The sequence below is a fragment of the Melanotaenia boesemani genome, chromosome 4, assembly GCF_017639745.1.
Source record: "Melanotaenia boesemani isolate fMelBoe1 chromosome 4, fMelBoe1.pri, whole genome shotgun sequence".
NCBI lineage: Eukaryota > Metazoa > Chordata > Actinopteri > Atheriniformes > Melanotaeniidae > Melanotaenia > Melanotaenia boesemani.
In genome coordinates, this window is record NC_055685.1 from 14,099,904 (window position 1) to 14,126,886 (window position 26,983).

Here is a 26,983-nt window from a genome sequence, read left to right on the forward strand (position 1 = left end):
AAACTCTTTTTCTCCCAAGTCTTAAGGCAAACAATTAAATTCAGCTATATTGGTTGTTTGAATCTTTTGAAGGTTAAAATGGAGTGAACTAAAACAAAACTACTACACTCATTTTATCCTATTTGAATGGAAGGTGGGGTAAAACAAGTTATTCAAGCTTCTGGTTTTTAAAAAAAGCAAACCACTATGAAAACTGTGAATTGATAACATTTCAATATTATACTAATTGTGTAAAAATATTGTTTGAATTGCATAAAGATTAAAACCCAGACACATCAAATGTTGATTGAAATGTCTATATTTTTATTTTCCATCCATACTTTTAGATTCAAATCTAGGTTTCATGCAGCCTCTCCGTGTAAATGCTGGTCCCGGTTCTTGTTTGCCTTGTAAATGAGGACAAGTCAGAAACTGGCTGCGAATCCTGTCAGCACTGTGCAACATACCACTGAAGCTGTGTGTAGGTGTGTGCATACACAGTGTCTGACATGGGGGTGCTCTGTTTGACAGTTTACTGTCAGGAACAAACCTGAAAAAAGCTCTGTTGTTCCAGCAGATGCCATCTGGCAGATATAGGGCAAAAACATTTAGCACAAAGGGCAAGAACCACTCCCTGCACATATCTTTTGTAGAAACAGCTCATAACCATTATCAATCAAACATCTTAACAGTTTAGAATAAAAAAAAAATAATTGAAAAAAACATCAAACTCTGACTTTTTATAAATCGTTAGTTTATGAGGAAGAGTTACAGTTCATTACAACATTACAAAAAGTAAACAATATATATGGAGGAAGTGTAGGATCTATCTCTTCAAGTGTCTTTCCTCCGGTATCAAAAACATGACCACACTGAATGTCGTAGAACCAAGTATCACTACAATGAAGCGATGCTCGGAAATGCTGTTATGTGTGCTTCAGTTCAGAATCACTTTCCTTTTTCTGCAAACACCGCCCAACACATATACAAAGACTAAAATATGTTGCATATTATGTAAATAAAAAAAGCCTGAGGAATATTAAGACCTGAAATCTGCTTCACACACACAGTAAAACTAAGAACACAACTGAGAAATTTTACATAAACCAAAATTAAATGAGGTTTAAAGACATATTTCACTTCATCAAATGTCAATATGACTGCATTGCCTAAAATAGCACTGAATATCATGCAGTAAAAATACCAAAGAAGTTTTTGTAGTGCAAGTTTGCAAATTCATGTTATGCTTTCGCTTGCTGTGCATGCATGAGTACATGCATGGACAGTCTGTTTTCATATATGTTTGGTCCCTTTTCAACATAACCACATAATTGCAATCATAAATTAAAATATAACTTTATAACAAAAGCAAGAATAAAAAAAACATTTAAAATATGTGTAGTATGCAACATGAAAACAACAAATGTTGAAGTTATGGCTTATTCATGAGTGTTTTTGATTTAATATTTAATACTGAAACGTTCACTCCTAAGAGGGGAAAGATAAGTGCTTATGACCTGGATGATAGCAAAGACCTCTGCTCTCAAAAAAGAAAAAAAAAAGTTCCAGGAGACTGAAGTCCAGCATTGTCCTTTTAACTTCTCCGTTTGAAACTATCAGTCTGGTAATCATTTTATGACATCACTGAAATATATTGCTACATTGGTTGCTATCCAACCAATTAAGTCCTGAGAATCTTTTCTTTTTCGGTTTCTCAGTCACCTTTCATCTCTTTTTCTCATCGTGTCCAATGACTTTGCGTATCCAGGAACTAAAAGCAGAGACTTTGGTGTAAACACCAGGGGACTGTTGTGTCCTACAGGCATGACCCCAGGATGTAACCCCATAAACTACCCAACCCCCTCCTGGACGCTCACACACCAATGGTCCTCCACTGTCACCACGGCAACTGTCCACACGCCTCTCTGGGTGGATGCTGCCAGCACAGAGCATACGGCTTGTGAAAGCACCATGGAAATACTGCTGACAATGTCGCCTTGGGAGAAGAGACAGGGGGGCTTGCTGCAGGGTCTTTGAGTATGAACGTCCTGACAAAGGAAAGAACTTAGAATTAAAAATTTGGAAGTTTAAATGGAAGTAATGATGGAAATAATTAAAGTTCCAGCAACCTAAGATTTTTATATTATACATATACATCTGCATCTACAACAACCTTTACACCTCAAGGCTCAGGTTGGTTTCTGTTTATTCGAACACTTAAACAGCATGCTATTAAATGTTAGCAAACTAACACACCAAAATGTTGAAGATTCTATCCAATGAAAATCAAGTTTGTGATTGGTAATATATACTTACAGTATATCATTATTTAAGTCCTAAAACATATACAGTCAAAGTAGCTGCTGAGTTTTAGCAGTTAAGGGGTGTTGCTTAACAACATACTTGCTAAAGTTGACATGCTAGCTTTGTCTTACAGTTATGTTTTGAGACAATGTTCCACATGAGGACAGGGTACAGGGCTTGTGGAAAATGAATTTCTGGGCCAGTGCACATCAGATTCATGTTGACTACATTCTTATCATGTTTTTAAAATGGCGATTAATCAATTTCAAGGTCTAAGGCAATATAAAAGCAGCTTTCTTTGATCCAACCAGAGTTCCCAGCCTTTTTGTTCTTTTTCGTCTTTTAACAATTTCCTCGCTAGCACAAGAGCTAAGACCTCACTGTGGGTGTTCTTCTTTCTTTCTTATTTCTTTTTTTCTGAGTCTCCATAATCACACAGTGCCATAGCTATCTGTGGCAGCTCCAGGTGGTGTGTATGTGGAAAATCTGTTGCATGTGTGACACAAGAGCAGCAGATAGCCAAACACAAACAGCTGTACACAGCAGACATTTAGCTTTGAGTTAAATAGCCGTTGCTAAACATCACACACTCTAAATAGCCTGCGTTGCCTTGCTTAAGTAAAAGAGCAAAGCTCTCTCTCTCTCTCTCTCCCACCCACCCACACAAACATGCACATTTTATCACGCACCAGCATTACAGAGACAAAAACACACTTCTTAGTATACATGCTCTTGAGTAGTGTAAGCGTGACCTTCTGCAGGTCTTAAGTTGCCATGATAAATGACATCAGCATGTGATTTAAAGATCACTAACAGATGTGTGTATGTGTATGGAGATAAGTGTAAGGAAGAACAGAATATGAAGTAAAACATGCAATGTGCTGGGGGGATTCATTTTCACTGTAACCTGCTTTGTGGTTGAACCTCAAAATAATTAAAAATTGTATTTTTCTTTTGGAAACAATGACTAATTGTTAAATTGATTAAAAAATATTTAAAATGGGATAGGTGGTGTTCATGTTTGTTTTTTTTTATTCCTTTATTATATTCTTAAAAATGATTTTAATGGCTGCCCTGTTTTTTATGGCTCAACTGTATATGTAAAAATAATAAAAAAAAAAAACATTTACAACTAACAGTTGTATTATGCATTTAAGACCATCCACTAAACACACACACACGCATACACTCATCGTCACCTGTGTCACCCCAACCCGTAATGTGACAGTTGCTGGCTTGCTTGAGCACTCTCTCTTTCCTCATGGGCAGACAGGCGGGAAGGACATGACGGCTGAATGACACACACTCCCCCGGCGTCTGGCCCACTGCCCCCGGTGACAGACGGACCAAAGCCAGGTCGTAGTCGTTACTGTGGGAGTGATAGCTTGGATGGAGGACAATATGATCAACACCGTACTCTTCTTCGTACTCCTCTGGGACGAGGGAGTGGTAGTCTCCCACTCTCACTTTGTACTGCTTAGTGCTGTTTCCATACCTGTAGAGGGAAGGAAAGTGTTTGTGTCTGCTATCCCACTGCAGCGCCATAAACCATAAGCCATAATTTTTACAAGCTCTCTAGAGTAGATGCCTCAGCAGCAGTTTAATGAACGATGAAAATAAATTTGTTGCTGCCTTTGCTGTGTTTTGTCTGACTCATAGGTTTATTATTAACATAATAGAATGTTTCTATGCTTCCATGCACTCGTCGTACATGTTTGGACTCTTTAAAATAAAGTGCGAGACATGGAGAGATGAGCCGGGTGAGCCAGGGACAAAGAAGGGGGGAAGAGAAAGATGAGAAGAGGAGTGAAAGAAGGAGGCCTTTCGGCTGAGCCAAGAGTCTGTGTCCAGTTACACATGGTAGAGTGTTTCCGGAAAGATCTCTTGACCTGTGAATGCCACAGAGTTTCTGGCAGGGCATAGACCCTGCTGACCAACCTTTTAAGTACATTAAAATTCACACACACACCACAAAATGAATAGTGGTTGTGGAGTAATATAAGACCACCAGCAATGATTCAGTGCTAAAGGAAAATCCAGATTAAAATTGACATTTCACATGTAGTTATTACTGAAAGCAGTTATATTGCTGCTGGCATGGCCCCAGCTGTACAGTCACAGGGTATAAATAGGTTTAATGTGTTAACAGCATGTGATCACTGACATCAGGGCACTTTAAATGAACCTACTAATGAGAGTGTAAGAAATAATGCGATATGATCTTTCTCACAGCTTTGGACAGCATGAGTGCAAATTAAAAAAAGTAAAGCCAGGCATGCAAACATGCATTCATTCCTGTACTGGGCGACCCTTTATTTCTTTATATTTCCCTTCTAAGGAGACAGATGTTGTTAGAACGTTTATGGTCACGAGCAATAGTACTCCAGGCTTTCTAAATATCTATCAAAATGTTTCTACGAACAAGACTTGGCTTTTTTTTTTTTTTTTTTTTTTTTTTTAACTCATTTTCAGTCCAGGTCTTAAATCTGAACATTTGTATAGTAATATATTTTAATTTCTAATAATTCCTTAACAATGACCTATGAATAGTTCCAGCATATAACAAGCACCTAACTCAAGGGATGAACCATTGTTGTGATAAAAAAAACAAACAAACAAACAAAAAAAAAAACATTGATTATTCTCATCATTGTCCTAAAGAAAAGGAAAGAAACATTTTCAATTGTTTTTTTTTCTTGGTGCGAACAATAAAAAACAAAAAGAAAAAAAAAAAAACAGCAGTGATTTATAGCCATGGATATTTAGTTGATCCATTTAAGCCTCATCAGCAATGCCCTCCATGAAAGGGTGGCCATCAAGAGGCCATTCTTAAGGAAAGTATGCCAGTTTACACAATAACTGTACTGAAAATCAGTGGCAACAAGTGTTATGGAGTGATGAATCCTTCCAAGAGGTTGGATTGAAGTCCACATACACATTACTGCCAAAGAAGAGGTTTGGAAAGTGCTTCAAGAAGCCTGAGAACTACTCCTGGAGACTACTTACAGAAATTATAAGATACTGTATTTTGTCAGTAGGTGTTCAGACTGTTGAAGAATAAAGGCGGTTTAATTAAAAATAGACTTTAAAGCTTGTTAGAACAGAACAGTATTTTTGTCTGATCTACTGTATTTCCATTTAAGTTTGCAATTTTGCATTTTTCCTGGTAACAAGCAAATGTGAGGTGGGTCAAGATTTTTGCATGAAAGTCTTTTTTTATCTATTTGTTTATTTATTTGTGTGTATGTTTCTAACGTGTGTGTCAAATTGTTTTGGTTACCCTACATGAGAGGTGACATTGAAGTTACAAGTTCTCATTTTAACCGGAGCTATCTGGCTTATCTACTGCAAATTACTTTCCAAAGCTGTCACACAAAACAGCTTTGAGCTTTCTGTCTGATCAAATATCATGCATCACGCATGATATTTGATCAGACAGAAAGACATATCTTTAGGTGTTTGAGTATTACAATATCTTTTTTCAAAGAAAGGGAAAAAACAAAGAAACAAATTTAAACTAGAGACCTGAAAAGCAATAGAGAAACAATGCATTTCAGAGTAAATAAAAATTCACTGATAATTAAATTACATGAATAATCTTTATTCACTTGTTGAGCCGCACCTCTGCACATATTCAGCTTTCAGTTTACCTCCCATTACACATTTACCAAGCTTTTTGTTTCCTTTCAGCCTGGAATTTGATCAACATACCACCTTGAAAGGGTGAAATATTTTAAGTGTGAACAAGTTAATGCATAAGCTTTAAATATAAAGGAACAAGCATGCTGTCAGGAATGGTATTTCTGTATGGCTTCTGTTTGTTTATGTCTCTTTCTTGTTGCTCCTTTTGTGGCTCAGAACTCCGACTGGGCGTGGTGGTGGCTGTACTAATGGGAGATTCTACTCACCTGCCTACATAAGAGCCAGTCTGCAGTCCACTCATCACCAGATCGTTGCCTTACCTAATGATACAACGTCTGCCATTTACAGATTGTTACACTGAAGTATTACTTTTGGATTTTAATGTTCCTGTTTTTGTGTGAATATCCATTTTTCAGACAGATCCCGTTTCCAGACTGGTAAAGCCTCTCCAAGCCTGTGTTGGCCTCCGCTGCACTGCCACCACTTCTGCCTCAAATTTTTTTTAACCCTGGATTCTTGGTTCCTCAAATAAACAGTTATTCCAGATCTGCTGCCTGCTCCTTCCTGAGTCCTGAGTAACATAGACATGCTAACAAAAAACAAACACATCAATTAATTGATTATGTTTAACAACACGGGTTTGAAGATAAACCTATCTCCAAATCTAAATTCTCTGGAAGACTCACTGATTTTCCGGAACAATTAGCCTGAATTTAGCCCCATCAATCATTTCTTAAAGTTAAACTAATTTTCCAGGCCATGCCAATGACAAACACTGGTGTTGCAGGGTGCTCTTACGCTTATAATTTAAGTGACTTCTGATAGGAAATGGCAACACTTCATTCTATTTAACTCTATACCATGAGTTTCTGAGACCTCTGCACCACCTATATAATAAAACCTTTCTTATAATAATGTTAACACAATTTGACACATATTTTCTGCTCACTCAAAATACAGTATCGTACAATTTCTGTGGGTTTATTAATGTTCTGCAGTTAAAAACAGTCTTTAAAGTGTCATTTTCAACATGGTTGCCTCCAGGGCTCAAATTACACTAGAGACTTTGGGGGATCCTTCATTTTTGGGCATGCACTACAACGTCATGTGTACATGCACATATATTAGGGCATGTAACACAGTCAAAAATATGGAGATTACCAAAAAAAAAAAAACCTCTGCTACTGATGTATGCAGCCAGAAAGAGGAATAAACGTCATTTCAACAACAACAAAGGGAAGCATATCAAGTGTTTGTTGTATGGATGCTCACAGCACACAACAAACATTGCTGGTTTCCACGGAGCTGAAGAAAACAGAACCAATCATCTGCATCATTTTGAAGATTAAATTAATTAAATTAAATAAATGATTAAACACAAAAAGCTGACAAATGAATGCTATTCTTTTCAAGAAACACCAGAAACCCTTTCAAAAATTAAATTTAACCTAAAAGTGGACAATCTTTAGTGCTCCCCCTTAAAGTTTTAGCTGGATGTCTTTAGGAGCTGTGGTTCTATCAAACCCAAAGACCTTGCATACATAGGTAACAAAACCAAAAGATATTAAGCTTGAATTACTGCTGAACAACCAGTGTTGGGCACGTTACTTTGAAAAAGTAATTAGTTACAGTTACTAGTTACTTCTCCCAAAAAGTAACTGAGTTAGTAACTGAGTTACTCCACTATAAAAATAACTAGTTACCAGGGAAAGTAACTATTTCATTACTTTTTTAAAGTTTAAAAATGTCAAAGAAGTTTGATTTTTTTCAGAACAGGTTTCACAGGCCAGGTGCATAGAGTAGAACAGCAAAGACTGGTACCTGAACAGAGGTTTTAATATTTATTGCACCTCAAAAGACCACAACTGGTACAACTGTACTTCAAGAATTTTCTTCATCATTTCCACCTCGAAAACGCCGTCTTTCCCTGAGACTCCGGACTCGCCATCTCTGATTTTTTGTGTGTGTGCTTCTATGTGCTGGGTTTGTGTGTAAACATCCGCCCACCTGGTGTCTCTGATTGGCTTATAAAATTTTCCTCCAATCATCATTACTTAATCGCTTACCCCTGTTTTCACTACAGGGGAAAACACACACACATTTGGAGCTCCTGTGTCTGTGAGCCAAGCTAGCGTTAAACCAAGTGGGACGACCACTTCGTAGCTTCACTCAGTAACTTGTAGTAACGGCATTTTGGTAATGGTAACGGCGTTGTAACGATAGAAAAAGTAATTAATTAGATTACTCGTTACTAAAAAAGGCAACGGCGTTAGTAACGGCGTTTATTTTAACTCCGTTATTCCCATCACTGTGAACAACATACGTGGAACATACTGTATGTGTTAGGTGACTGATTTTAAATTGCTGTCATTGTGAAGAGGCCCCTGTGTCAGTTGAAGCAATCAATTTCTCCCTGCCTCCTGCAGGAACCACAGCCAAACCACCACCAATTAATGCTGACATCTTTAAGGTTCTCAGGTATCTCAGGCTTAAATATGTTGGCAATGTATGCAGGTCATGTAACAGAGTTTAGATCGAGGTCAAACTTCAAACAACATCATCGACTTTGTGCTAAACCTCATGAAATCTGAAACAACAGTCAGAACAAATGTATGCAGAAGCACACTCACATCTCCATGAAAAACTTCCAGACGTCATCAAACTATAAAAGGTATGTGTGTTTATGAGTGAATGTGTGTTTTTGACCTTTTGAAGCAGTGTGCTGAGGTGAGGACCCAGCAGGTGTCAATAAGTGTTGCTCCACACACCAACCTCCCGTCGCCTTTAGATCCACGCAAGCGAATGGCAGCCTGCCATGGCCAACCGCCCCTTTAAACATCAACACACAGTACAGCACGCATGCATTAATACCCAAAGTGTAGAGATCTGCTCAGATGTACAGACAGAATCCACACTGCTGTATTTTAGCAACAACTAACTGAGCTTTCTTCAGACAATGTTAGAAAATCCCATAAATTTAAACTTTACTTTCATAAAAACAGCAAAACTGGATTCACATTACTATGTAGCCATTATTTCAGTAATATGATTTATGTATTTTCTTTCTTTCTTTCTTTCTTTCTTTCTTTCTTTGAGGAAAGTAAACATTAACATGTCTGAAAGAATGAGTTTACATAAGGCAATGTGATTCTAAACATGGCGCCTTGAACTTGTACACACTCATGCAGTAAGAACTGCAGTAATAAAACATCTGCACTGCAAGTTGCCTTTTTTCTTTTCCTCTTGCAAACACATGCGGTGCAGGCCACAGATTAATGCTTCCATTTAGCTGAGGCTTTTTCCTGCAGGAAGCTCGTAAAATAAGCCAACCCGTGCTAATATTTGCCCTTCCCCTTTGCTTTATAATACTTAAATACTTGTTGGTTTTCCATCACATTGTACAGTCTACTAATTTTGAAAAGGTTTTAAAATGCCAAACTTTTCTTTTTTGGGGGACTTCTTAAACAAAGAGCTTGAAAAAAGTTATCAGAATGGAAGATGGGTGATAAACTGGGTGATAAACTGCGGTGGTTCTGCCCCTATTCTTCACTAATAAGTTGGTAACAGCTCAGGTTTAGTGGCTTATTATTTCCATTGAAGTAAATCTAGATTTTCTGGCATATTAATGACCCTGTGCACCATAAAGTACATTGTTCCATGATCACGTAGAACACTGCTGTTTTTACTGCCTGTAAACTGACAGAAGTACATAAGTCCACATACTTTTCATGTCATGAAAGCCACAGGAATTTGTTTATCATATTTCAAGCAGTTCTTAGTTTTATTTTTTCCTTTTATGGACAGATGTGTTTGAAAACTTGGCAGCTTTTCCTGCACCTGCAGGAAAATGGTAAATGGTCTGTATTTATATAGTGCTTTACAGTACTGTACCTGGGATGATACCCAAAGCGCTTTACATCATACATCACATTCAATCAATCATACACACATTCACACACTGATGGTGGAAGCTACCATGCAAGGCGTTCAACCGCGACCCATCAGGAGCAATTAGGGGTTCGGTGTCTTGCCCAAGGACACCTCGACATGAACTCAACTTGGCCGAGAATCGAACCGGCAACCCTTGGGTTACAATCGCTCTACCTTGCTGAGCCACGCCGCCCCCAAAGGAAAAGTGACACAGCAACAAAAGTCAGCTTTTCCTGCTGAGATCGCTTTTAAAGTAATTTGACATGAAAAAACAAATATATATTAAAACCAAGGTTCTGTGTTTCAAACACAGCAGGTATTTTTGCCACAATGGCTCACATAACATGAGCTTTTGTTTATTTATAATCAAGAGCTTCTTCGAGAAATATTTGTGTCAGCTATATTATTTATACTTTCCCAAATTCTGGTACAGCCCTAGTCTACTCAATTGGACATTTTCTTCTTTGTAGCTTTTCCATCTGTGAATTGTGGACTTGAAATGTACTCATTGTCTGACTGGCTCTCTCTCTGTGGGCTGTGATTACTCTTCTTTGTCCCTTTCAGCTTACCTCAAAGAGTTTTCTCCTCCTATGATTCGACGTTGGCGAGTGTGTATGAGCCGCAGACCACAAATTGAGCTGACAGGATCTGACAGAAACAAAAAGAGGAACCACTGGTCGTGTATAAGTGAGAGCGTGTGGAAGGGTAATGATGGCTAAACCATACGTTTTAGTTCAGATGTTGCTCTTGTTAAATATTTAGACTGGGCAAAAGCACAATGGTTGAAATAAATCTTTTACAACCAAACAAGGAGCTGAAATCCATTAGAAAGTAAATAAATTAGAGATCAGTTTCAGAGTGATTACTTTGCTAAAGTTTTTGCACAAAACACCCTTGTGTTCATGCAAGAAATGGTAGCAACTGCATATGTGTAGGTAATAGATAGCATTGTGTGAGTCAGTCCTAATGTTGGACAGACAGGTTGAAGCAATAATACAGCTCTCCATTTTAACATCTGGATTTATATACTCTCACAGCAGTCCAACACTTTCTGCTAAACATCTTACCGTTAGACTTTTCTTCTGTTGTTTCTTTTTCTCTTCAGTTCTTTGGTTTATAGGACATGCTGGCAATGTTTGCTAAACACATTATGATTTCCGTGATGCTTCACATTAACCAAAGAAAGTTTATCTATCTTCAGGGAAACATTAAGTTAAACCAGTCCTGACTATTGGACTGACCTTTCACCTCTTTGTTACTGTGCTGCAATTTGCCGTAGTCGCAAATGACCCCGGCGTCTTCGCTGTGGCGACAGTTGTGTGTGCCGGGGGTCTGTTTGATACAGTCTGCTAATGAGCGTTCCTCCCCACTGCACTTCACGTTGTCCACATGGATGGTGCCTGTCCCTTCCCCGAAGTACGCCATCACACGGGCCTTAGCAACGCCGCTGGAGAGGACGGATGGGATTGTCATTGTGATGGAAACAAGAAAACTAATAATCTAACAGTTACATATGACTAAATTAACTGTGGATGAAAATCACTGAAATTCAAATGTGGCTTTTTAAAACAGAAGTCAGAGGAGTAAGAGATGATGTCATGTAGGCTTATATATTATTGTTTAACATTGTCAGGCTATGATGCACAACTTATACAACATTACATCAGCCTAACTCGTATCTTTATCTCACCTCTGACTTTAATTTTTAATCAGCTCTCAGAGACGAGTCTGTAGGTTGTGGTTGAGAATGTATTGGCTGTAACTGATTTCAATTAAGATTGATAGATAACTGAAAGAGAGGGTCTTATGTTTCATCCCCTTGTGTTTGGTGGGTGACGAGTCTTGCAACCCCAGTCATCCAATGGGAATCTCATGTCTCTTACTAAGACATCTAGTGTTGTATCAGTGTACCCAATAGCTCCCTGAGCAGTACTTAGCATGGACAGAGTAAACCTCCAAGTCATTTGGAGGTATGCCTGGACACTGACATCATACCTGCTTGGTGTGTTTCTGTGGCAACACAGTTATATTATAACATCTGAAAAGAGATGCAGTCTGCTTTAGACACAAACTAAAGATAGTAGGGGGAACAAAGTGATTTTTCAGACAACTTATTTCATGCACTGCCAATAAACCATTCTGAACACTTTTCAGTGCATCAGTTATAAATATTGAAGGGGGGTGATGAAATATTCAGGGCAGTTGAAGGGCTGCAGACACAAAGGCTGCTTGGATACATTTCCATCATGTTTTTATGCTAAGACAATTACGTCATTACATCACTTTTGTAACACATAAGCATGACTATGTTAACATTAGAGGTTCTCAATGCATTTTCTCACATTGCAGTATGTTGCAAATGTTAGAAAGTGGGACAGAAAAAGTTTTTCTATAGAGTATTACTGTCCGTTAGACCATAGAGTCTAAAGTCATAAGACAAAACAATAGTAAAGATTATCCCAGTTTAATTCAAATGTTTGGTTTATTTAAGGAAATATATATATATATATATATGTGTGTGTGTGGGGGGGGTGTTTCTATTTAAAAACTATGCTTTTTAATTAAAAGCCAAAACGTTTGAAATCTGCAAAAGGGACATAATTCCAGAAAGCTAGAATTTCTGAATAATAATTCAATTGAAAATACATTGAAAATAGTATAAAAACAATTTAAGCTGGAGTGCTAGAAATCTTTTTTTAACTTCTCACAACTAAAAATGAGAATTATGTAGCTATATCTTTCTGATTAAAACGCAGAGCAACCGAGACTTGAAGGATTAACATCAGTTCCTCTGGCTGGCCTTTTAGAAGAAAACCTCTACTTCAATATAAAATTAAGAACACGATAAATGAGGCACTGAACTGTTGAGCAACACTGATTCAAATGAGAAAGGAAAATCCATTTACTTTTTAAATTACAGTAAATAGTCTTCACAGTTTCCAAACACTTAAAAGTGTTGTTGAAGAAGAGATGATAGTAAACACGTCTTTGTCCTGACGTCTTTGGAAAATATTACCCCATCAAATTTCTACTGAGCAAATATTTGGAAAGAAAATATACAAAATGTTCCTAACATTTGATGGCATCTTTGTCCTGTTTTTAGTTTAATATAAGGCCAAGATACTCTTGTGAATCTTTGTATTCCATACTTATTTTTCCAATTTGTTCAGAAAAGTGTTGTTTTTATGTATTAAAGAGGCAATTAAAACATTTGATAACTGCATTATGGCATTTAGAAAAGTCCAGTCTAAGGTGACTGTAACTCTGAATAAAACTCATATATGTTTGTTTGTATGTATGTGTATGTATAGGCATGAGCATATATTTTGCTTTGTGGCCATCAGAGCAACCTTTGTCTCTTTAGGAATCAGCTATATAATAAGATGCTACCACACCCTGCATAACACAAAATGATGGTCCTAAGATTACTTTTACACACCTCTATCACGTCTCCTTCAGCTCACTCACAGTTATGCACTCCAGATGTGACTTTCATCTACACATAGATCTGTCACAGAAAATTAGGTAGCTGAGGGACACTTCTCTGAGGAGTGACGAGAAAGAAAATGAAGACAGTTTGTTTGGATAGTTTTCCCTTTGCTATCACAGAGAAATTGGCTCAGAAGGAAGAGATAATGAGACACAGGTTGCATGTTTCACCTTGACATATTCGTCAATAAAAAAGGATATTTTCCACGTTAGCTGTTCTTTAGTTGGATGTTTATTTCGGCGCTGCACAAAGGTAACTGATAATGACAAATAAACAAGGTTGGCAGGTAACCAGGGCTCATAATTAGCATTCAAAAAACTAGTCTACTGCAGGATTCTAGCTGCTCAACAGTTCTGGGCTTTACTACCAGATTTTTGGTTTTGCCAAATGGTTTCTATTGGTAAAAGGTCTGGACTGCAGGAAGGGCTGCAAAGCCATGCTGTTCTGATGAATCCCATATGTGGTTTGGCATTGTCTTGCTGAAATATACAAGGCCTACACTGAAAATAATGTTGCCTGGATGGGAGCAGATGTTGCTCTAAAGCCTCTTTGTACTTTTCAGCATTGATGGCATCTTCACAGATGTGTAAGCCTGACCCTACACAATGATTTCCACAGTTTTCAGATGCAGTTTGTTATCTCAGTCTCAATATCTCATATGTTGTTTATGGTCTACTAAAAGTAAATATAGGTTTGTGAAGTTTGCAAATCACTACATTCTATTTTTATTTGCATTTTGCACAGCATTCAATTTTTTTGGAATTGGGATTGTAGGTGAGCCCCAAACTCAGGACATGTGTGATGAAGTTTGAAGTGGAAATAGAAAGATTTAGAGATGAAGGACAGACAAAGAAACGGGGGGCTGAGCACAGGACAAATGCCAAGTCTAAGAGGTGGTGATGGATTTTGCAAACAGAGTAGGCAGCCTGGATTCACTTAAGTGAGTCCAATGTATAGAGTGATCATATTGCAAAGCCACAATTCAAAACCGAGTTTTTTTTCCCACTGCTGAACTTCTTTTTTAACTTCCTAATCCCAAGTAAGACAAAATAAATTAAAGCTAAAAAAAAAAATAATGTGAGCTGATGAAATGTTTCAAGTATGTGCTCTAGACACTTAATGGATCTTTGGATGCTTGCACAGATACTAAATTGAAGGGTTGGGTTATAACACATTCAAATGGGTTCCTGTAGCAAGCTCAAATCTGACATTTAACTTTTTCTTTTAATGATAAAAATACCACAGTGTGGAAAATTATTGGTTCAATAAGTAATGGTTGATTGAAATTAACTTTGAACAGTATTAATGCAAGAACTCAATCATCTCAGTTATTCTTGAAGCACAAATGTCTCTGAATCATTAGTACAGAGATCTACAAGTTTACATATTCCCAATCTTTTGAAATAATCTAGACATCAATTAAGTACATTTTGAGTTAGCAGTTTTTTTCAGCTATTTTTTAAAAGTAGACTAATCAAAATTTTCCTAAAAACATGTAGACTTGGACAAAATAAATCCCACTTAAAAATGTCTTAAGAGTAGAGTTGCACATGTTTTTTGTGCTTTATAACAGCAGCTACTGATGTTGAAAAAAAAAATTCACACAGACCACACAGAGGAAACTGAGAACTATATCAGTGCTTAGATAGTGCAAATCATCATTTGACCAGCTCAAACACAAATACTGCTCCACCTCAGCTTTACTTTATTGGCCAGGGAGGAGAAATCCAGTTGTAATCTTTGGTCTGCAAATATTAACTTTAAGAAGTTTGTATGTCTTTAACCAAAAGATCAACTAAGACATGGTCATCACATTAGGCCACAAAATGCTCTAAAAGCGCCAAACCCATTTGTTATGTGTTATCTGTTCCTATTCAAATTCACATCAGTAGCGGGTGTGTGGGATTAGCCAATTCAAATGGTTCTGTGTGCACGGTTTCAGGCTGTTGAAAGAGGTTATCCATTCACACGCAGGTGTGCATAAAATTACCTGTAGCCCAACTGCCGGCACACCACCTCAGCATCATGATCAGTCCATCCATCATCACAGACCGTCCCCCACTGACCAGACAGATAGAGCTCAACACGTCCTTCCCTGGAGCTTTCTCCTCCCACAAGCCTTACTGGAAAACCTACAGGAAACACACAAACCTTAGTTTAATTTAGTCTGATTTATGAAGCAGAGAACCCCAGTAGACAGCAGGTATTTTGAAGTACATAGATAGCTAAGTAAAGCCCTGAAAATATTACTGAAAGAAACCCAATAATTCCCTCATGAGGAAGCGGTTGGTGTTTGGGTTGGGTGTGTGTGTGTGTGTGTGTGTGTGTGTGTGTGTGTGTGTGTGTGTTTGTGTGTGTGTGTGTGTGTTTGGGGGCGGGTTGCGGTGGGCTGCCATCTGCCTCAATTTAAGTGACAATATACAGACGTACACTGTTGGCAAAGATTTATTTATGTTCACTTAAACTAATTCAGATTCAGCCTCAGTCCGCTCAAAGTAACACACACGCATTCCTAACAAACCTGATCCTCCAGGCTAGCGTGCTGAGTGAATGCAGGGGCATGTGAAAACCTGTTCTATACAAAAGACATAAACACCTGTCTGGGATTTTTTTTTTTTTTTTTTTTTATGGGTGACTAAAATGTGATTATTTGTTATCTGTTCTCACTAAAAATAATTTATTCTCATTTTCTTTTGGTTCTTCACTCATTCTGTCTTGTCCTTGCTCTTTCCCAAGCGCCCTTCACACACACACACTGTTAGACAAATCAGTCTATGTTGAATTTTACTTATGTGCACACAGTTGCCCAAGAACACTGCATTGACTAATCTGATCTGAGTGAACACTAATGACTTTTCCATATGTTGACATTTTCACTATCCATTTACTTTCTCCGCAAGTGTCAGTTCAGTCAGAGTTCTGTTTGCTACAGAAAGAACAAGATATTTTTTTTATTCTAAATATAGTTTAAAAACTAATAGGTATGTAACTTGTGTATTGACTAGTTGTAGACAGCGCACACCACAGTTAAAAGGAGCAATCTTCACCCTGAACTGACTTTTTGTGACCATATTAAGTAAAATCACATGCCAGATTCAGGCATTTAGTGAGTATTTTATGCGGGATATAAACAGTGTAGGGGGGTAAGATTAAGGTGGAGGAATAAGCTGTGGGAATGTTTACTTCTTTGCTGGTTTTGGCTGTTGATGAAATCCTTGTGTTTGTTCTCTTGATTAGAAACACAAACAATATTCCCTCTCCTAACTGAGACATTCATCGTTCTATCATTTTACTGAAGTTCCTCCTAACATACACTCCTTTCCATTAAATAAATTTCATTAAATTTGAAAAAGGTAGACTTTCTAGGCCATACCTTGCAACATTTATGCATCATTTTCTACATGGAACAAGTCTAAACTGAATCCTGTGATCTGACAGGCATGCTCATTGAGCAGTGGGTTTTTAGAGCCAACAATCACATCATTAAATCATATGTCCAAACTGCACTGCTCCATGACTTTAACAGGAAAAAAACCTCAGGATAAACAAAAGCAATTTAGAAAGTTTATATTCTTTAAAAACTAACAACTGTGTTTGTTACTATACAGTAAGTGCAGTAAAATCTTTACAAGCTCAACAAGCTCAAACATGAGGAAAAGCAATATTACCAACTGTTTCAATCCACTGCTGGTTGGTTTTACTGACCTTTGATGTTACACCTCACATGATGCAATGTCTAAATCTGTGTAAATGGCAAATATTTTGGATCACTGTTGGGTATGTTTAAATAAAGTTGCATGAAAAATTAAAACTGACCAAACTATAAAAAAAACAAAATGCTGCCAGATAAAATAAGCTATTATTATTCCTTAATGTATATATAAATGCTGTTCCTCACTTTTAAGTCACTTTAGATAATGACTGTAAATTTACATAATGCACTGAACTCTTGTTAAATCTGTTTTCACTGCATTTAACAGTGTTTACTTTTTATCAACATATCAAATTTCTACCTCTTTAAAGGCAAATGGCATTGTTAACATGTTTGGTGTCTTTTAGCTGTTTCAGCAATGTAAAAAAAATAAAATAAAAATTATGGAAATGCAACAAAATAATGTTGCTACATGGATAACACAAATAGACCTTTGGTCTAACAGATGGTGAACCAGGCAGAGAAAAAAAGTTCAAAGCATTGCCTACTTTATCTGCTTTTTTATTCCTTTTCCAAAATAAACACAGACCAATCTGTGGCATGTTGACGGGAGAAGGAGAGATTTACACACACAAAACACTCACACAAGCAAAGTCACACACAGATTACAATAATGACACAATTCTTAAGTGGGATGTTTGTAAGACGAGTGTCCTCCAGTCTCTTGCCAAACAAGATAAGCCTCCTAAAACCCATGTAATGAAACAGCCATTTCAATCTGTATGTGCTCTCTACACAAAGCAATAACACTCCTCCAACTTATTATCAAGTGGGATATAAAAACCGCACAGAAGTCTTTCAGTGACATTGAACAGACTTAAAAGAGCAGCATATGAGACATCCAACATCAGGACTCACACAGTGGTGTGAAACCTGAGCCACTGCTCTGCCTCATCCATCTCTAGCTTTACAACATCTTTATTAGTGTCTGGAGGTGTAGACACTACATGACTAATGATACTACAATTCAGCCTTTCCTAAAGCTTTCAGCAAGTTCAAACACTGCTCAGTGTGTATGTTCCTTCTTACAAAGAGATACCATTAGAGTTACTGTGGTGACACATACCCACTGGTTCATGTTATGATTTTGGAGTCAGGACTTATAGGTAAAGTTTTCCAGTAGGTTTAATAAATCACAGCCATTTTAAAAAGCAGTCAAGTAGCTGGGACAGGTCATGCAACTAAAAGCAGTGCCTGTCGAAATACGCGTAGATTACATCACCTGGCTCTTGGAAAATGTTGGCTTTCCTTTTCAAAGACGAGATCTAATTAGCTGCAGATCTTAGAAACAGATTTCAGGTCATCTTGCGTTTCCATTATCTGGTTTCAAGGTGAGAAAAATTACAGACTGATTTGCTGGTTCTCCTTTCCTGTAAAGTGCAGATGGAAGCTTAGGTTTCTATGGTACTTTATTACTTTTATTACTGCAGTTTAAAGTAAAATAAAAATATCCTCATAGTTATTTTCATAAAACTGAAGATGCAGAATCAAAGAATTTGGCCAACCTCAAATGCTTGTCTTTCCAGAGTTAACCTTTAAATGAGTCTAAAGAATTCACAAAAACAAATGCAGATATCGAGAAGAACATGGGGTTAGGAAATAGTACGGTCTGAGGGTAACCACATATGACCAGTAGAAATTGTTCCAATCCACATCTAACGTCGACCGTAAATACCAATGTGGAGAAGTTAAATTAGTGGTGTAAAAATTTCTGGTAATGGATCACAAAATAATTTAGGCTGTGGCATCCTTAAGTGATTATAAACACTGAAGATCATGCTGCTGTAAACAGGAGTGGAGTATTTAAGTAATCTAGTCAAACACCACAATAATCAGGAATTAGGAGCACGTCAAAAATTTCATCTAGTTTCTGTGTAAACAAGAGAAAGCTATTATACTGGCTCAAAATTATGATAAGGCTGATGATTCTCGGACAGCCCAAAGTTTAGACAGGAAGCTTACAAAAGGAAGCTACACAAAAGATAGAAAGAACTCCATCTAATACAGTCAATGTGTACGATGTTGAGGATGAATTACTCAATTATAAAAAAGTCTGAACACATCAGTTTAAATAGACCTCTGATATGTGACGTCAGGGAGAACAAAAAAGACATGATAAAAGGCATTTATGTAAATGTTTTAAACAACGTTCATCAAGAAATAGATTATGCTTACAATGTGTACCTGAATGGACTATGACCTTATTTTAGGCTTTGACTTACAAATGCAACATGAAATTACTGGTTTGCAGATCAACTGAACCCACCCCCTTGCTTGAATCCTATTATTAAAGACAACATTAATTACTATAACATATTTAAACAATTAAGTAAGGTTCTATTTTTCCTGTCTAATGCAGTATTGTCTGGTACTGAATCATGTTTGATAAAATATTGGTGTAAATTATAGGTCAATATACATCACAGCATTGTTTTGAATACTTTTCAAACCATTATAAATGCATCGCCATCATTTCTTGAAGGTAAATATAAATGAAGCTAAGCCCAGAGAGGAACATTGAATTGCCCATGAATGATGCAATGGTTAGTTTGGTTTAAACTAGTTTCAGATTCAAATACATTGACATCTGACCTCATACGTGACCATTCATTCAACCCGCTGAACCTTTACATAGTATTGTTATCTGCTACTGTAAAGGTACATGAGGTCTCAATGAGATAAGATACTGTCTTACTAGCTGGAAGTGTGCTTCCACCCCGCTCAGGGTTGCATACGATGTTAACATCTTCATGGTGTGTGCAGTCATGACGGAGCCATTCCTTTCTGTTGCACAACAATAGGCTGGGTTCTTTCCCTGTGCAGCTCACATCATCCAAAAGAATAGGACCTGACCCCACCCCGAAGCGTGGGACTGGAGTGATATCTAGCCCTTCAGAGAGGAGCGTCTCACCCGCCCTACAAGGCACATACACATACCCACACATTCAGTCACAAAGGCATTCAATGAATTTATCATTAGTAAGATATGATCGTATGTGAATGTGCATGAATGCACATGAATACTTCACTACCTGTAACCAAGCTGTCGACACACTACTTGTGTATTGGAGTCTGTCCAGCCATCGTCACACACTGTCCCCCATTGACCATGGTAGAAGATTTCTAAACGTCCCTCATGATTTCCTGCACCCCCAACCAACCTGGTCGTACCATCTGCAGAGAATGACAAAGACACAAAGACAGAAAGACAGAAAGAGAATAATGCACGTTCTTATAGAACCAGCTGCTGATTTGGATTGGACAGACACAAACTCTCTGGCTTTCAGGCTAAGCTTAAAACTTATCTATTTGAAGGAGCTTTCCTTTAGTTTGGAACTTTTTGTACTTGCTATACTTTTACCCTTATTTTATTTGAATTCCTGCTTTAATCAATACCTATTTTCCATCCATCCATCCATCCATCCATCCATCCATCCATCAAACCATCCATCCATCCATCCATCCATCAAACCATCCATCCATCCATCCATCCATCAAACCATCCATCCATCCATCCATCAATCCATCCATCCATCAAACCATCCATCCATCCATCCATCCATCCATCCATCCATCCATCAAACCATCCATCCATCCATCCATCCATCCATCCATCCATCAAACCATCCATCCATCCATCCATCCATCCATCCATCCATCCATCCATCCATCCATCAAACCATCCATCCATCCATCCATCCATCCATCCATCCATCCATCCATCCATCCATCCATCCATCCATCAAACCATCCATCCATCCATCCATCCATCCATCCATCCATCCATCCATCCATCCATCCATCCATCCATCAAACCATCCATCCATCCATCCATCCATCCATCAAACCATCCATCCATCCATCCATCAAACCATCCATCCATCCATCCATCCATCCATCCATCCATCCATCAAACCATCCATCCATCCATCCATCCATCCATCCATCCATCCATCCATCCATCCATCCATCCATCCTAACCCATTGTATTGATTTTATTATTATAAAAAACAGTGTGTTTCTTTTTTTAAATTGATTGAGACATTCACATGCTTCACCACAGAGCTTCTGATGTAAAAAAAACTCAACAAACACTGAACAAAATACATCAGTTAAACTAAAAAGCACTAACAATAAAAGAACATAGAAACAACATAAAAGAAATGCAACATCTCATGAAATACAACAGTGTGAACATAGAAAAACAATCTAATTGGGTTTTCTGGTTTCAGAGTTTTGCCTTGTCTTCTTTGCTTTTTGGTTTTCTTATTTGTCTTTTTTGCTTTTTGTTTTGTTTTCTGAAATATTGTTTTGTTGTTGTTTTGCAAGGTGCTGCTCATGCAGTAATGTCAGGTGACACTTTTGACAGAAACTCTCATAGAAATCCTTTTCAGACTAAATGGTCGGATTATGTAGCCAGGGCTCAGTTCTCCTTCAGACACCTCAGACACTTATCCTTCTCTTGAATTGTTCGCTCAGCTGAACAGTAGTCCAGCTCCAAATTTTCAGGCCAGGCGTCTCTTAACTCCCCTAAATCTAATGTGGAAAAGAAGCTTTCACCTCACACTCTTTCTTTATTTATATATCTCATCTTGTCATGCCTTTTGCAAAAGGAAATATTCAGACTTTTCAGAAAAAAAAAAAAAAAAAAAAACATTTATCACAATAATACAGAAATAATAAATAAATGTTCTGATAAACTAACATGCACAATAGCAGGGTTAAAATGTTTGGTAATCTTGTCTGTTATGCCTGTGATTTACACATTCAAAGATCAACTATCCACAATAAAAGCACAAGCAAAAGTGTGACATCTTGAGGGAGCGTAAATATCTTGTAATATTTCTGTATCCATGATATTTACATATATTTGCCATTTTTGCATTGCTTAGAAAATCTGTTGGCCTACCTGTAAGAGGGCTGCAGGACACTCCTGCATCCTCAGAGTGAAGACAGTTATGCTCTCCCCATGGGTTTTTTGGACACTGCTCCAAACTAAGCTCGTTGCCTGTGCACCGCACCTCATCTAACCACACACAGCCTGAACTCTTGCCAAAATGTGCCTGGCCCCGTGCTCTTGCAACACCGCTACAAAAAAAAAAAAAAAAAAAGCTAAAATAAACACCACACAATATATAGAAGAATAGAAGGTTCGCTTTGTAGTAGCACTAATGGAATGGAAAACAGATGTGCTGACTGGTCATGCCTTACAAAAAACTGGGTATTCTGCATTTGTGTTTGAGTTTTTTTCAATTGTGGATCACATGAATTTGACATATTGCATTTCATGTTTATGTCTTAGAAAATGTGTGTCACAGACAATTGAGCAAATATAAACATTGCAACACATTTGCAGAGAATATACTGTGGCTAAATATGCATATCTCTGTGGTGCTAGAATCCATCCAGGAACAATGAGTCTGATTCACTGTTTGACCCCCAGATGTTCTTTACTGCTCACTCTCCTCTCTGTGTGTCTGAATGGAAAGAATACTTGTCATACTTTTGGAGACAGAGAGAGAGGAAGATGGCTTGACACCCACATTAAGCCTGCTTCATTCTCTTTCTCTTATACTGATGTTTCATTTTCTCATTATAGAAAAATGTGAAATATCTCTTATTTAATGTGTGTGTTTGTAGGATGTCTTTTCACCTCAGCCCCAGTTGTCGACACACCACCTCTGCATCACTGTCATCCCATTGATCGTCACATATGGAACCCCACCGTCCTGCGTGGAACACCTCAACCGTGCCCTCCGACTCTGACTGACCTCCCACCAGACGTATAGGAAGCGTCACTGCTACAGGGACTTTTTTTCCATTTTGAATGACATATTGAAGACATTTCTTTATGGTTATTTAGTGTTTTCAAACTCATCAGACTCTATATATTCATGCAAATCTTAATATATCAATCAATCAAATAAATCTGGATAAATGCGGATCAAATAATCCCCCAGAAGGTTGACCTACCTTGCTTTTGAGTGCAAGTGATGGCTGCAGCCAGAAAACATTCCTCTCCACTTGAGATAGTTTTAGGACATTGAAGCAGGTCTGGTTCCTCCCCTTGACAGTGGAGTGCTATTTGATGGAGCTTGGTCATGCCTGGCCGAAACAAGGGAACTGCACGAGCACGACCTGATATACTTTAAAAAGTGAAAACTAAGATCAGCTCCAATTTCATCTTAAACAAGATATTAAGAACAAAAAAAAATCTTAGGATACTAAATAATGGATGATCATTCATCCATACATATATATATATATATATATATATATATATAGTTGTTGTTATCCAGACTAAGGAAGCCCATCTTAGAGCATTAAGTAAAGCAGCTGTTTTCACCTGGTAACAGTAATCTGTAGCTGTCTGTTTGCTCAGTATCTATAAATGTGGGGCCAAAGCATTCAACAGTTTTATGACCAACAGCTTTCAATAACTAGCCATGTGAAAGTCATTGCCAAAGATTCCAGATGGCATATGGCTGACATTTGCCCTCTCTCCTTCCCACTAAGGACTTTCATTGACTCCTGTGTGGATGTGCACATACCGACATGATTGTATACAGGCGTGCATTCATGTCAGATGGACGACAGGGATTGTCGTCAGTGACATTACATGTAGTAAATGTATAGAGCGTCTGTTCTCTGAGGAGAGCTTACTTCTTTCTTGTCTGACTACACCCTGTCTTATGAACACTGTTGATATGTATGATCTGACTACAGGTTCCCTTGTGAGCCCTTCTAGCATGACCACATGCCATAGTTTAAAGAATTAGACACACACATATGTGTGAAACAGAGAAAGAGTGTGAGCTTGTAACAATGTAAATAGCTAAGTTCTAAAGGTATTTAAATACCCCTGGGGAATGAAGGGTTGGAATGCAAGGGTCATACAAGAAGAGTACAAAGAGTATATAGAGAAAGGAAGAGATTGCCTGGAGTACAGTGCATGTTACAAGTGTTGGGAACACCCCTGACATTCACATCAAACTCTTCCATCTGTCAGACCTCTTTAAGAAGCTTCAGGATGTGTATTTCTATGACAGATGGTGACTGCAGTTGCACCTGTGTCTGCATATATATGTAAGAGGAGGAGGCAGAAAGAGATCAGCAAATACTACACATATGTACACAAGCGTATGCACGTGTGTGCCTGCCCACCCCTTGCCCAGCTGTCTGCAAACCACTGCAGCGTCTTTGTCCCCCCAGTCTTTGCTACACACAGACCCCCAAACTCCTCCCAGGTACACTTCCACCCTGCCGTCCAGCTTGGAGCGGCCTCCTTGCAGACGCACCGAGCCTGGGGGCAGAAAAAAAGAGACCGTAAGCAAAGGGCTGGTTAACCTGTTGGTACCAGACGTCCTGTGGTCAGGATATGACAAAAAAGAATATGTATTTTACTCTCTCCCTTCCAAGTACCTCTACATGTTACATGCCAGTGGAAAACTAAGATTCTTTAGATATGAATGATGCACATCATTCCAGGCTACAATAACAACTGTAGATTTGATAAATACTTATACCAGACCAGTCACAAATGGAATTTGTCATTGAAGCCATACTGTACTCCAGTAGCAGATGACAGTTCAACAAAAAGGCCTTGTTGCATCAGCAAGGATCCAGTGAAAGTAGACCAGTAAAGTAGTTGGTCCACAACAAGTCTTATATTAATAAAACCCCGTTTTAGGCAAAAACTGATAGAAACTAATAGAAAAAGCGATAGTTTGATGGAAAAAAAATGGGGCAGTGTGGTGCACATCTCTGAGATGAAAAAGAAGAAAAACGAGGTTTAACCCACAAAGATGTTTTTTAGGGATGACAGGGCATCATTGTCTAGTAAAGTTTGCATATTAAAAAGCAGTCAGTTTAAAACAATTAACACATCTAATGTGTCAAAACTGTTCCATAAAAGGAACAAAAGTAATAACACAAAACAAATGTCACAACATAAAGTTAAAGAAGGTAAAAGATTTTGTGGCTATTTGAATCTTTTTAAAAATGTCTCAGCCTCAGATATCTGCCCTGCATGTCAACCCCAAGACTATAAGATATTGTGCTTCAATTACACCCCTAACCCCTCTATTTTACTATAGTTAATATGAAGACACACAGGTATATAGTGTTTGTACATATGTGCTGTTTACTGCTGGAGGGTATATGTGTATGTGTTTATGAAGAGCCTGGTGGGCAACTGAGAATGCCTGCGTGCATCTCCATGTTGACACATGCATACCCATAAATAGTCCTATGCACAGGTGGAGGTCTGTTTCATGCTGCTATCTGTATCTGAACTTGCAGTAGAAAGCACCCAGTCAGCTTCTGCCCTCTGTGCAAAAGCCAGTAAGACAGAAACCAGACACAGCATTGCAATTATAAGCATCCCATTGTTTAAATATCTCTGATAACTGGATTAAAATGTATTCATTGAATAAATAACTGGGATAACTTATCCCCATGATGTTGATAAAGGCTTACACGAAGACTAAAAATACTAGAGGCTTCCCAGCTTGTGCCAGATGGAAATCACACACTCTGTTCCTTTCTCTCTAAGTCAGTCTTTGCTTCCAGTAATCCAGAGATGCAAGCTCTTTGTGCCTCATGTTTTTATGACCTCACTTCATTTTTTCTCTTAATGTTTGACATTAAGCTACATACCTGTGCAGTCACAATGGCATGCATGTTGTTTACCAGAACATTAAGCCACACTTGTGAAAGAGGGAGCTTCCCGTTAATTTCAGAGCTACTGGAAAAACACATCTGCAGACTCATCTCTGCTCATCAGCCAAAATTAACAACATCACTAGATGCAGGGACCTACTTTGCTTGTCGCAGTTGCATTAACGCCCCCCATTAAGCAATTCATACTCCAGGCCAGCCTGTTTGTTTACCTTGTTTACAGTCGCAGTATCCCCAGTCTACTCTGCCTTTGTGATTCCTGAAAAAGCACCATGGTCTTATCCTACCGTCAGGGTTGCGGCAGTGGTTGTGGTCTCCTATCCCTTTACCGGGATAGCGCTCCTTGAACCCGGCCACTTCGGTCCAGTTCATGCACCGGGTGCCGGACTCGGTGACGTCTATAGCTCCTCGGTAAAACCCATCTTTCCCACGGCTGCGGACGCAATCGGTAAACTGAAGGATGAATGAAGGGACACTACTGGAATAACAGCCGCTCGCAGCCACAAGTACGGCTATAAAAGTAAAAAATACCACATCCATGGTACAGCTGTGACTGTGAGCCGCTGGTAGCGGTAGAAATGTAATTAACTCATCAGCTGACGGTTTGCAGTCATCCAGTCAGCCCCATTGCTGGCCGTGGGACGAGAGGGAGAAGAAAGACGGCGGTGATCGATGGAACTCTTTTTTTTTCTTTGCGTGGGCTTATGGGCAGGCATCCCTCTAGCTAAAATGCATTAACACTGTGATCAGGTCCACCAAACTGCGATCTTTGAGCATACCAGTGTAAACAAACACCAAACAGAATGAATGCAGCAACACATTTATTACGCACAGGTCTACTTATGATTTTAATACGGACTATTTCTATTTTTTTCTGTTATTATTATTATTATTTATTTATTTATTTTATTTGATTGTTAAGTTTTTTTTTTCCAGCCCTACTTATGGCTCAATTTCAAACGGCATAGTTATTTTGCTCTGGCATCGGTTCATGAAACGTGAATGCCCTTCACCCTGATGTCAGACTGTCAGCTTCAAAGTTTCGACAGTATGATGAAGGGGTCTATTACTCAAACTACGTGAAAAATAAAGATCGTTCAGTCATAACATTGTTGAAGAGTATAGAGGTAGGGCCTACTATGCAAACTTTTGTTAATATACTGTTGTGCTAATTACAGTTCAAACTGTATAGGCTTAATATATTATTATTATTATTATTACTATTATTATTATTATTATTATTATTA

General features: G+C 38.2%; 1 protein-coding gene across 1 annotated transcript; it reads right to left on the bottom strand.

Annotated features, from left to right (window-relative positions):
* Positions 1–722: 722 nt before the first annotated feature.
* Positions 723–26,447, bottom strand: prss12 (serine protease 12). Its single transcript, XM_041982804.1, has 13 exons — positions 25,949–26,447; positions 24,222–24,360; positions 23,031–23,203; positions 22,711–22,867; positions 21,967–22,145; positions 20,090–20,231; positions 19,753–19,973; positions 15,336–15,477; positions 11,097–11,302; positions 10,425–10,503; positions 8,632–8,754; positions 3,483–3,778; positions 723–2,027 (listed from the first exon to the last, which is right to left on the bottom strand). The coding sequence occupies exons 1-13, from the start codon at positions 26,274–26,276 to the stop codon at positions 1,705–1,707; spliced, it is 2,508 nt and encodes an 835-aa protein (XP_041838738.1). The 5' UTR covers positions 26,277–26,447; the 3' UTR covers positions 723–1,704.
* Positions 26,448–26,983: the final 536 nt, after the last annotated feature.